The sequence below is a fragment of the Choloepus didactylus genome, chromosome 17, assembly GCF_015220235.1.
Source record: "Choloepus didactylus isolate mChoDid1 chromosome 17, mChoDid1.pri, whole genome shotgun sequence".
In the NCBI taxonomy this organism is placed as follows: domain Eukaryota; kingdom Metazoa; phylum Chordata; class Mammalia; order Pilosa; family Megalonychidae; genus Choloepus; species Choloepus didactylus.
The window spans coordinates 5,682,861-5,696,181 of NC_051323.1; the positions used below are offsets into that span (position 1 = coordinate 5,682,861).

Here is a 13,321-nt window from a genome sequence, read left to right on the forward strand (position 1 = left end):
GAGGCCTTTGCAGGGGCTGTGGCCGCCGAGTCCCAGCCAGCCCCGGTGGCTCGGGGAAGGTGGCCCGGCTCTGTTTCCCACCATCCTTTCTGGAGCCTTTTGCGATGCCCTAGGGTCCCAGCTTCTGTCCCAGCAACTCATTCCCAGATTCTGCCCCTGGCCAGTGCAGAGGGAGTTCTCAGTCGTGCTGTCCACTTTCTGCTCTGGAGTTGCTCTGGACATCACCTCTCAAATCAGCCATTGCCCCCTCCCCTTATTCTGGGTGCCAGGACACCCAGGCCCTGCCTCTCTCTCAGGGGAATTTGAACAAAATCCCTCCAGCCTGGAAAGTTGTATTCCAAACCTTGGAAAATAATAGCCTCACTGATTCCCATGAGGCATGATGGGGAAAACCATTTCCTGGTCATTTTAGGTGAATCTGGTTTCCATCTTTGAGTAGGCTCCGTGAGTCACTCTCAGGCCCTCCTTAATGCCTGAAAGTGTTGTAAATTAGAGAGTACCTGATGGCAGCTTCCTCAGACAAACACCCCAAGACCCCGCCCTGCTAAGGCTCCCTTCCTCTCTGTCCGCAGCCCCACCTGCTCCCGAGCTTTGGTCTTGCTTTCCCGGGGCCTGCTGGGTGTTCTTCTCAGATGTCCTTCTGGACCCTGAGCCTGCCCTCAGCCACAGTGGGGTGCAGCCCCTTCTCCCTCCTTCTTTACTTTCTTGCTGGTCTGAGCACCCCATAATTAGAGTCACCCATGCTCTGACGTCGACAGACCCCCTTCCTCGCAGCCTCTCGGGGAGCATCTGTTGGCTTGCAAGCTAATTCTGTGTTTTCTTATCTCAAAATAGGCACCCAGATGAGTATGTCCCAAAGAACGCTCAGACATTTGGAAACCATCCTTCCTTTCCCATTCGCAATGCCTGCCTACTAACTCAGTCATGCAAAACATATGTATTGAGAAAACATTTTTATTGAGTCCCTACTATGCAGCGGGAATTGCTTTAGGTACTTGGGCTATAATGATGTGCAAGAACTGGTTTCTAGTCTAGTAAGAAAAGCAGAGGATAATCAGGTAATTTCGAGTCAGCGTGTAAGTGTTATGACAGGGAGCGTGAGGGGCCCTGGGGAGGATGAGGGGACCCAGCATGGACCCTCAGGGGAGGCTTCCTGGAGGAAATGACCTGGGGGCTGTGCTCTGAGGGCCGAAGTCTGGAGCTGAAAGAAGAGGCTCTGCTCAGGGAGTTGAAAATGCAAGAGGGTGGGAGTGGAGAGGAGAGATTAGACAGAGATGACCAGCGGCTAGCTCATGAGAGGATCCCTAAGCCAATGTAGGGAACTGGGACTTCATCTTAACAGCAGTAAGGGATCCTCAAGTGTTTTAAGCTAGAGAGGAGCATCTTCAGGTTTGAATCAAGGAGGATAATTCTGACTGGAGCCTGGAGGACTGATGGGGAGAAGGTCAGGCATAAGCCTGTGTAGTTTTACTCTAGACAGGAGACGGCGGTGGTCAGAATTACGGAAATGGTGGGGGGGATAAAGAAAAGAAGGCAGAATCAAGAGAATTAAGCCAGGGGTGATGACAGAGCTCAGTGGCTGGTCAACGTGTTAGCCAAGGAACGCAGTTTCCTCAGGGAAAGTGTTGAGTCTAGAGTTAGAAGTGAACATGTAGGACAGAGCTCCAGGGAGGAACCAACGAGCCTGAGAAGAGCCCAGAAAGACAAGAGGGAAAGCAGAACAGTGGTGGTGTTGCAGGAGCTTTTCGAGGAGTGATGTGTGGCAAGCCAAGTAAAAATAACTAGAAAGGATCTCTTTGGCCCCTTTGAAGTGTGTTAAAAAGGGGCCCTGGAAGCCCCAGTGAGAGCAGACTCAGCCTAGTGGATTGAGGTAGGTAAAGAGTTTGGGCAGACGGTGTAGACAACTCTGTGTAGCTAAGGGTGGTGGCTTCACCTGCCAGAGCTGCTGTGCTAAAGTACTGTAAATTGTGTGGCTGAAACAATAGGAATGTGTCATCTCACCATTCTGGAGGCTAGAAGTGTGAAACCTTGGGGTTCGCAGGGCCAGGCTCCCTCTCAAAGGGGAGAATCTATCCATGCCTCTCTCTTGGCTTCTGCTGGGTGGGGCTGTCCGCAGCGTCCCTTTGCTTCTGGCAGTGTAACTCAATCTGCCTCTGCCCATGGCCATCTTTCTCCCCCTGTGTCTTTAGCTATTGACATCTTCAAAGATCCCATTTATAAGTAAGTGCAGATTCACAGGACTGGGGGTTAGACTTGAACTTGTTTTCTGGGGGGATACAATTCAATCCATAACATGTGGTTATCAGGAAACAGATTTTTCATTGTTGCTGTCATTGTCCTTTGTTTTTATTTTTTTATGCAATTTTATTGAGATATATTCACATACCATACACTCATCCAAAGTGTACAGTTAATTATTCACAGTATCATCATATAATTGTGCATTCATCACCACAATTTTTGAACATTTGTATTACTCCCCCCCACCAAAAAAAAAAAAGAATATGTGCTTTGTTTTTAATTGAAGAGATTAGAGCGTGGTTTGAATGCTGAAAGAAAAAAATGATGGAGAGGGAATTCAGGCTCCCAGCAGGATGTCTGGAATCTGGTGATGCGAAATCCTGCATCCAGAGACTTTATTACTGGACAAAATCTCGTTTGCTCTCTCCTAAGGATTCTGTTCTGCTGCAGATGGCCTTGGCAGCATGTGGTGCCTCAGACAGTGGTTCATTTAGATAGACAACCAACCCAGTTCCCAGGGGACATTCTGGATTTTCTGAGCAAAGAAGCCCTCTCAGGGAGCCAAATAACCCATTGAGTGTCATTTTTAAAAAGATATTTTTACTGGGTATAGAATTCTATGCTGGAATTTTTTTTTTCCTTGTTTCTGATGAAAAGTCATCTATCATTCTTATTGTTGTTGCCCTCTATGTAATGTGTCTCTTTTTTTCACCTCTCTGCTTTTTTAAGATTTTTCTTTTTTTTTTTTTCCTAATCAGTGTTTCAGTTTGCTAGTTGCCTTTATGCAAAATGCCAGAAATGGATTGGCTTTTATAAAGGGATTTACTAGGTTACAGATTTACAGTTCTAAGGTCATAAAAGTGTCCAAACTAAGGCATCAAAAAGAGGATACCTTCACTGAAGAAAGGTTGATGGCATCCAGAACACCTCTGTCAGCTGGGAAGGCACGTGGCTGGCATCTGCTGGTCCTTTGCTCCTGGGTTCTAATTTCAAAATGGCTTTCTCCAGAATGTCTCTGGGTTTCTGTCTCTCTTAGTTTCTCTCAGCTCTTTGCTTAGTTCTCCTGGGGGCATTTCTCTCTGAATGTCTGGAAGTCCTCTCTAAGCTTCTCCAGGGCAAACTCTGGGCTTTGTCTCTTAGCTTAGCTTCTCCAAACGTCCTCCTGTCTGCATCTCCAAGCATCTCTAAGCATCTGGGTCTGTGTTGGCTCTTAGCTTCTCTCCAAAATGTCTCTCCCAGCTTCTCTGAGCTCCTTCTCTCCATGAACTCTCTTAAAGGACTCCAGTGACCTAATTAAGACCCACCCAGAATGGGCAGGGCCACACCTCCGTGGAAATGATCTAATCCAAAGGTCTCACCTAAAGTTGAGTGGGTCGCATCTCCGTGGAAACATTCAGTCAAAAAGTTTCGTCCAAAAAGATTGGATTCAAAGATCATGGCTCTTCTGGGGTCTGTAACAGTTTCAAACCAGCGCAATCAGTTTTACTCGCTTAGGCTGGTTTCGTTTGTATTTATTTTGCTTGGGAATCATTGAGATTTCTGGTTCCATAGGTTTACTACTTTTGATCAAATTTGGAATATTTCCATCCACTATTTCTTCAGATACTTTTTCTATCCTTTTCCTCTTCTGGAATTCTAAGTACATCTATATTAGACGGCAACTCTATTTCTTTTTTTTCAATCTAGTCTGCAGTCTGGAAGGTTTCTATTGGTTTATCTCCTAAGTTCATGGATCCATTCATGGAAATGCTGTTAATCCCACCCAGTAATTTTTATTCCATGTATTGCGTTTTTCAGTTCTAGGATATCATTTGTTTCTTTTTTAAAAGGGCTTTTTTTTTTGGTTTGTTTATTTTTTAGAGTTTTCTTCTCTTTCCAGAAATCCCCCATCTCTTCACTCGTAACTATTTTTATATATACTTATTATATTTTAAAAAATAACACAGCCCCATCATTTTCCTTGTAGGATGAGCATCTTTCTAAGTGGTGACGAAAGAAAAGTTTAGCTATCCTGCAAAAGCTTTACTAATAATTTGCTTCATTAACAAGGGGCCCATTAATTTTATTATTCTATGTTTATCTACATTTTTATAAGTAGCCCAAGAGACTTTTCCCAATAGTTTCGAGGTAAAGTATTTGCAAATGTATTGGTGTTTCTAATTTGAGCTTATGTTTTTTAATAACAGCTTTGCTGAGATATAATTCACATTTCATAAAATTCACCCTTTAAAAGTATATAATTCAGTGGTTCTTAGACTGTTCACAGAGTTGTGCAACCATCACCACTATCTAATTTCAGGGGATTTTCATCACCCCCAAAAGAAACTCCTGTCTATTAGCAGGCATTCCCCATTCCCCCATCCTTCCAGCCTCTGGAAGCTGCAAATCTACTTTCTGTCTCTATGATTTTGCCTATTCTGGATGTTACAGGTAAATGGACTCATACAACACGTGGCCTTTTGTGACTGAATTCTTTCACTTGGCATAAGTTTTTCAAGGTTCATCCATACTGTAGCATGTGTCAGTACTTCATTCCTTTTTATGGCTGAATAATACCACTATATGGGTTTGCCACATCTTATTTATCCATTTATCAGTTATGGACACTTCGGTTGCTTCCTCTTTCTGGCTATTATGAATAACATTGCTGTGAACATTTGTGTGTAAGTTTATTTGTGTGTGAATATATATTTTCAGTTCTGTTGGATAGATAGCTAGGAGTGGAATTGCTGGGTCATTTGGTAACTCTATATTTAACTTTTTGAGGGACAGCCAAAATGTTTGCCACAACAGCTGCACCATTTTTGTATTCCCACCAGGAATGTAAAAAGACTGCACTTTCTTCACATCCTTGGCAACACTTATTTCCACTGTTTTGATAAAAGCCATCCTGGTGGGTGGGGTGTAGAAGTATCTCATTGTGCTTTTGATTTGCAATTATCTAATGGCTAATGATATTGAGCCTGTTTTTGTATGCATGTTGGCCATTTGTATATCTTCTTTTGGAGAAATGTCTATTCAAGTCCTTTGTCCTTGTTTAAAATTGGGTTGTCTTATTATTATTGAGTTGTAAGAACTCTTTGTATATTCTGGATACTAGATCCTTATCAGATATATGACTTGAAAATATTTCCTCCCCCCTTGTGGGTTGTTTCTATACTTTATTGATGGTGTCCTTTGCAGCACAAAAGTTTTTAATTTTGATGAAGTCTAATGTATCTATTTTTCTTTCATTGTATGTGCTTTTGGTGACCTAAGAAACCATTGCCTAATCTGGCATCATGAAAATTTGCTGCTGTGTTTTCTTAGAAGAGTTGTATGTTATGGTTTTAGCTGTTTCATTTAAGTTTCTGATCCATTTTGAGTTAATTTTTGTAAATGGTGTACAAGGTAAAGGTCCAACTTCATAGTTTTGCATGTGGATGTCCAGTTCTCTCAGCACATATTTGTACTTTTTTAAAGTCTTTTTCTGCCTAAGCAGAAAAGACCATCTGTGGATCTGTTTCTATTGACTGATTTTTTTTCTTGGCCATTGTTGACTTATTCCTGTTCCTTCACATGCATAGCTTTTTATTTTCAGTTATGCAGTGTGTATTTATCCTTCCTGTATTATGTATTGGGCTGGACTTTGTGTCTTCCTGTGGAGAGTGTTGAGTTTGTTCTAGCAGGCAGCTAAAGTTCTTGCAGATCCCTTTGACCTTGTGGTAGCTAGGTTTTGTGTTTTTTCGGGCAGGTGTATTTCAGGTTTGCTCTTAGACCTAGGGCCACAATCTCAGTCATGGGAGGTAATCTTTACTCCTAAGGCATGGCTTTCTGATTATTTCTCTGGAAATTCTGAAGGGTTTACCAAGTCTCTCTAACTTGGCAGGACTTGAATTCCAAACTCTGTCTCCCTTTTAGTGGGTGGAAACAGAATCCCTGCTCAACACTTTCAGCTTTCCAGTTGTTTTTTTAACCGAGTCTCTTGGAGTCTTACCTGAGTCTCTATACTTCTGGGATCAGCCAAGGATTTAAAGGGGATTTATATGTGGATTTAGGGGCTTGTCCCTTTGAGGTTTCCTTCTTTCCAGGATTTTTCCCTCTCAATTTCTGGCGGTCCCAAACTCCATTCTCCGACTCCTCAGGCCAATAACTCTTTGGATTTCTGCTCGAGTTCCCTCTCCACATAAACCTGGATCTAACCCAGTGTAGTTCCCTTATTTCACGGTTGGATCCCTTCCAGTTTCTGCCTGCTTTTGGTTGCTCTCCTGTGTCTCCACACTGTTCTTTTAAATAGTTTGTTCAGAGTTTGTTATTGTTTCTGGCAGGATGGTTCAGTCCAATACAAGCTACTCCCTCATTACCACAAGACGGCAGAAGCCTACAAGGAATTGGGGCTTTTGTTTTGCAGGCTAGAAGATTCTGAAAGGAGCGTGGTCAGGTGTGTTGGTGTTGGGGAGAGTAGCATGGAGGTGGTTTGTAGGATGCATTGGTGAGGAGAAAACCAAGAGGTGGGGAAGAGTTCGGGGGCCCTTGTAGTTTTCAGGAGAGTGGACAAGGCCTTCTCTGGGGGAGGGACAGGAAGCGGAAAGGTGGGCAGTGGGGAGAGAGTAAATGAAAGGCCTCCCAGCAGAAGGGGTTCTTACAGGACTGGTTGCTGTGCCTCCACTCCACCTCAGAGAGTCTGGTCCAAGGTCAGCCCGGGTGTGTCTCCACAGAGGCCTGGGGGGTTACTCATGCCCCTGGACAACTGACCTGACTGAAGTCCCCACGGCTCCTGACCTGGGGTTTGTGGAAGCCCGGGTTTGACTCCGGCCACTGAGAGAGGGAGGGGAGAAGGGTCACAGACGCGGGCCTGGATGTGCCCCAGCGTTGACTGACCAGGCAGCCACTCACCCTCGGCCTCTTCTGCTAGCGTGTGTGCCTTCTCTCTCAACAGGTCAAATGGATGATGTACTGGATTATATTTGCACTTTTCACCACAGCAGAGACGTTCACTGACATCTTCCTTTGTTGGTGAGTACACCAGGGCTGGGGACACTTCAGGGGATGATTTGGCCTAGTGTTGGAAGAGGTGGGAAATGCCCGGAACCAGCGTGTGACCTTCCCACGGGCCTGAGACGGAGGAGGGGGTTGTTAATTGAAAATATTTGTAATGCACTAGTTAAGAAAAGGTATTATTCTGGTAAATATTTATTAAACGACCTTATATGAGCAGGTTTTTTTCCAGGCACTAGGGATGGAGGGATGCCTGAGACAGAAATGTTTCCTCAATTAATGGAGGCGGTAAAGAAGCTTTCACCTGGTAGAGGGAGAAGGGGAAATAACACAAGAAAGTGGACAATAAAAAGTTGTTTTCCTCCCATGCTGTTTATTCTCACCATACCATTTTTTACAGTTGTGTCTCCTTTAAAAAAATTTATATGCACACCCACTAAATTTTTTTAACAATATTAGTATCATGTACATAATTGTCACTTTGCTTTTTAAACTTATTTTGGAAATACTTTTATACTAGCATAACTAGATCTACCTATTTCTAAATAGCCATAAAGAAATTCATGGTAGAGATAAGCTGTAATGTATTTAACCATTCCCCCTTTGATGGACATTTAGGTTGGTTCTAATATTTTTCTCTCTTAAAAACATTGCTGCTATGACCTGCTCTGGCTCTTAAATATTTAAGCTAGGTCTGTGTATTGATATGTTGTCGTATCTTCTTAGGTGACAGAGCATGAATGGTATATGGTGTCCTGTTTGTATTTAAAGAGTGTGAGCTGAGACAGAGAGAGAAAGCCACAGACACAAGAAGATGAAATCAGCAATTCTGTGAAGAGAAGGGAAAGTCTAGCAGATGGGGCCATGTGCCTTGCCAACGTCCCTAAAATGGCCAAAAGCTAAGATCCTACCCGAGTAAACCCACCATGGTCCAGAATCCCTCATTTCAACTTAAATGGTGGGGAGACTTTAAACAAGAAGCATGGCAAGTGTAATGAACTCCTCATGTTTGCCTAGAAGTTCTATTTCAAATATAAAATAGCTATAAAAGCCGAATAGAGGCTCTTCTTCTATAACTGTATTATGTAGAGAAAACTATTAAAACTGAGTAGACTTCTACTTCTCAGTGTTCAGAAGAATGACACAGAAATGTAAAGGATAAATAATTGACAAATCCAGAAATTAATATGAAAGAATAAAATACAGGGTATATTTTTCTCCTAGTGAAGCAATAAATAAATTTGGAATGAGGTCAAATTTATCTTTTTGGTTAAAAGTTTTTTTCTTTTGTTATTTTTTCATTTTTTAATCACAAATTTGCAGCATTCATTTCATTTCTAGGAATTCAGTCTGCGGCAATAAATTTATCAAAGATGTGAGCCAAGATTTACTTATGAAGACGTTCACGAATTTACAATTTATTTATAAGTTAAAAAAAAAAGTCAAACAACAAAACTAGGAGACTAAAATACATCCCATCCCATCCATAAAAGAGAATATTAAAAATCATTTTAGTACAAAAGTAAAAAAAAAATAACAAAGAGCATGATTTTGTGCCCACATGCATATGCATTAAAAGTACCGTGGCAAGACATCCCTCAAGCAGTTAACCGGGGTTATTTCCACAGCTTGGGGCTCTGGGGTTGCTTTCGCATCTGCTGCGTTGTATAAATGGTTTACTGTGATCCAGTGTCGTCAGGGAAATAACTAAAGGTATTTCCAGTTTGGGGAAGGGTCTGTATGAACTTAGTCTTGGGCCGAGAAACTGCCCTGAGCACCACATGTGAATCTTATTTTGGGTGAGTGGCCTTCGTGACCTTAGCCTGGAGCTCTGAGCTCCACTGGGAGAAATCCACGGCTCAGCCCTCGTGGCCTCGGGCTACAGGGAGGGAAAGTGGGTCACCTGATTGGATATGCTTGTGCATCCTGCCCTGCGCTGCTCTGTGCCCAGGTAACACGGCAGGCTCGGGGCGCGGCTGTTTCCCCAGGTGTGGAGACAGAGTTCTCCGGATGGGCAGACTGCCACCTGCCCCATGGCGATGAGGGTGACAGGCCAGCCCGGGAGGGACGTGGGGTTGACTAAACAGCGTTGCCAGTACCTGGCGGTGTCCACTGCACCCTCGAGGATGCCCCGTCTGATCCCAGGCCACTGCCTGCTGCCCTCTTGCCACTGCTCACCAGCTTCCGGGGGATTCCTGATAGTCCTGCGAGCTCTTTCCCACGGCCACTGTCATTTACCCTCGCTGTTTTGTTTTTTGTTTTGTTTTTTTTTAATTGAATTTCTTCCCTTTATTAGAGAAGTTGTGGGTTTACAGAACAATAATGCATAAAGCAATATTCCCATACACCACCCTATTATTAACACCTTGCATTGGTGTGGAACATTTGTTACTAGTGATGAAAGCACATTTTTATAATTGTACTATTAACTAAAATCCATGGTTTAACTTAGGGTTCACTGTTTGCATAGTGCAGTTCCATGGATTTTTTTTTTATTCTCTTACCATATATGCAATGTAACATTACCCCTTTTAACCACATTCAGATCTGTATTTCAGTACTATTAAATACATTCAAAATGTTGTGCTATCATCGCCACCATCCATTACCAAAACATTTCCATGATTTTACAGCTTTTTTCCCAAAAATGATTGGTAGTTGTGTGTGCAGCGCTTTGCTCTGATACGTGTGCTCTACAATAAAAACCAAATCTAATATGTTTTAGGAAAAAAAAATAGGAACCCTGTACATTTTAAGCCTTAACTTCCCATTCCCTGTCCCCACCCCATTCCTCGGTAATCTATATTCTATATTCTGACTCTATGAGTTTGCTTATTCTAATTGTTTCAAATTAGTGAGATCATCCATTATTTGTCCTTTTGTGTCTGGCTTATTTCATTCAACATAATGTCCTCGAGGTTCATCCATGTTGTCACATGTATCAGGACTTCATTCCTTTTTATAGCTGAATAATATTCCATCATATGTACATACCATATTTTATTTATCCATACACTGGGGGAAGGACTCTTGGGTTGCGTCCATCTTTTGGCAATTGTGAATAATTAGGCTCACTATTTTTTTGCTGAGTGGAAATCCTTCCTGACGGATATGCTCAGGCCTTATAGCCATCAGAGCTGGAATATGTCCTTAACCGTGGTCTTGGAATTTTAGAGTTTCGTGCTTAACAAGTGCTCAGTAACTATCTCTGCAGTTGATTTGATGTTGGTCTGGGGAGACGTATTAGTTTCCTCCTGCTGCTGAAACAAGTCACAGCACCACAGACCCAGCAGCTTACGACAGCCCAGCTCGATTCGCAGTGTCTGCAGGTCAGGGGTCGGGCACAGCTCAGTGAGGGTCTCCTGCTCAGGACCTCCCAAGGCCAAAATCAGGGTGTCGGCTGGCCCAGGCTCTTTTCACGAGGCTCTGGGGAAGATCCCACTCCGAGGCTCACTCAGGTTGTCGGCAGAATTCAGTTCCTGGTGGCTGTGGGACCGAGGTCTCTGTTTCCTCCACATGTGGCCGCCCTCTTCATCTTCAGAGCAGCGGTGGCACGTTGAATGCCCATGCATCGAACCTCCGTCTTCTGCCACCAGCTAGAGAAGGCTCTCTGCTCTTGAGGGCTCGTGTGATTGGATGAGGTCCCCCCCAATCATGGAATAATCTCCCCATGTTAAGGTCAGTTGAATGTAACCTCAGTTACATCTATAAAGTCTTTTTGCCCTGTAAGGTGACATATCCAAGGGAGTAACACCAGGGAGAGAAGATCAGGGGACTGAAATTCACCCGACAACAGGGGAGCATTTGATATCTGGGGTATTTTTTTTTTTTTTGAGCACGTGAGCAGATATGGTTAGAATCAACCTTTCTTCCTAACCCAAGTGGACATCTCCCCTGGTACCTCTTGGCCAGAGCTGTCCAGGTACTTCATGAGTGGGAAGTGAGGGTCCCTTGTCCCCCTCCTGGCTGGCTCCAAGCCCTGCTTCTGTAGCGAAGGGGCTCCTGGCGAACCTACCCTTTCTGCGTCAGCCCATAGCGTGGCTGCGCCCCAAGTCTGCGTTCTCTCTTTCTCCGGACCTCCAGGTGGTATCACTACGATCTTCCAGGAAAGTCTTCCCTTCTCCCTTCTCTCCCCTGCCCTGTAATGGGCACAAGGACAGGCCCGCCAGGAGATATGAGACCCTGAATTCCTTCCAAGGATGTGGACACCAGCCCGACAGCTCCGAGTGTCCGTCCTCAGAGGACCCTTCTGGCTTCCTAAAGCATCTCTAATGTTCACTTCCAGGATTGGAGTCGCCCCTCACTCTCCCCTCACTCCCCCAGTCCCCTCTTTCCACCTCTCCGCTAGGGCAGTGCCCTCTTCATAGTTAATTTTTTTTTTAACTTTATGTCTTCGTGCAAATGGCAGTTTTTCATCAAGAGTGGATAGGACAGTTGCTTGCTTCACAGTCTGCGTAGGTGACTTCATTTCGTCTTTTAAAAATTAGGAAAATAATACATGGGCATGGTAAAATAAAATTGAAACACTGCACTTAAAAGCAAGTCTCTTTCCTACCAGGCCCTCAGTCCCCTCCCCAGAGGATCACTGTTAACAGTGACTTGTGTTTCATTCCAGAAAACGTCTATACACATTCACATCAGGTGGTCTTGACAGACTCATCCTAGGATACCTTTCCCTTCCCAGGCTCACACACTTTTTTTTTTTTTTTGCAAGGAGTTGTCATCTGTCTCTCAAATATCCACAGACATTCCACTTCTGGATATTTATCCTACTGATACGTTTGCATGCATACGTAAGGAAGCACACGCAGTGGGGTGTCACTGCAGCCCAAGATGGTAAACCTGAAAAATATCCATCAATGTGGGCTGGGTAGATGCAGGTACATTCTTGTGCCACCACCATCTGCACATAATCCCCTGGGGTGGCTGTCAGTTGTGTGTGTGTGAGAGTGCACACAATGCCACCCTGCTGTGGAGCGGGCAGGGGTGGGAGTGAAATGCACTGCACGACTGTTTGTGCCCTTGTTATATCCTCACAAGAAACTGATAAAAGTGTTTGCTTTTACAAAAGGGATTAGGGGGCCGGGGGTGGGAAGGAGACTGGTGTAGACTCTTGTGCACTTTTAGAATTTTTTAAACTATGTGCATGCATTACCTTTTTTTTTTTTTTTAAAAAAAAAGAGGTCTTTTACATAGTAAATAAAAGAGCCGCAGTGCGACAGGTCCCCTTGGGAGTGCTGTATCTCTGTGTTAGTGCCCGAGCTTGCAAGATTCATTTGCTTTCCTCTTGGGGCTGACAAATAGTTGTTTCAAAACAAAATCTCCTCCTTAATTGCCAGAGTGCACAAATGGTGAGAGAGTCACGTCCCTGTTCCTTCCGCTCCATCTGATTTTCTGGCTGTGAAACGTTTAAACATGTCTTGCTGTGGATGTGTCCCCTAGTTGCTGATGGAATATTCAGGGAGCATCTGTCAGAGGTGGGAAGCAGGAGGTCGGGAGACCTTGGTGAGGGAAGGAGGTGGGTGGAGTAAAGGACTCAGAATGGCTTGCTAGAAACTGCTCTTTATTTTTGGCTCCCTTATATCTAGGAGGGAGGATGCTTGGGAGGGATTTATTTTTCCGATCTCTCAGACTAACACAGATCTCCTTATCATTCACTCACATGGAATCCTGCCCCTTTCTTTCATAGTGTCAAGACTGCCAACTACAGTTGTGCAGGTTGTTCACTGCACAAGGTGCCTGGCTGTGGAGGCATGTGAGGCTGAGGCACAAGCTCTGCTTGCCAAGCCATGTGCCCACAGAACTGCATCCAGCAGAAGGGGCTGGGTTTTTCTATTAAGCCTAAAGGTGCCACGTGGGCTAGCAGCTGCCCTCTATGGCACTCTCAGGTTGCTGTTATCTATTATTCGTGATTATTTGATCAGTTTCTGACTGACTGTGAGGTTCAAGGATGCCAGAGTCTTGCCTGTGTCTCCCAACAGAACAGAGGGCAGGTCTTTGCTTGGCACAAGGTAGTGCCTACAGGTGCTGGGTAAGTGTTGGCAAAATACATAAATGAATGGGCTCAAGTGTGTGCACAACTGCAAACTCCAGAATAGTATGT

At 44.1% G+C, this 13,321-nt stretch overlaps 1 protein-coding gene across 2 annotated transcripts in view; it reads left to right on the top strand.

The window, feature by feature from the left end:
• The window catches only part of REEP1 (receptor accessory protein 1), a 115,561-nt gene that overhangs the window by 61,362 nt on the left and 40,878 nt on the right, over positions 1-13,321 (top strand). For both annotated transcript variants that reach the window (XM_037807037.1, XM_037807038.1), the window contains exon 3: positions 7,160-7,236. In XM_037807037.1, coding sequence (XP_037662965.1) covers positions 7,160-7,236 — 77 coding nt within the window. The remainder of the gene's footprint in view (positions 1-7,159; positions 7,237-13,321) is intronic.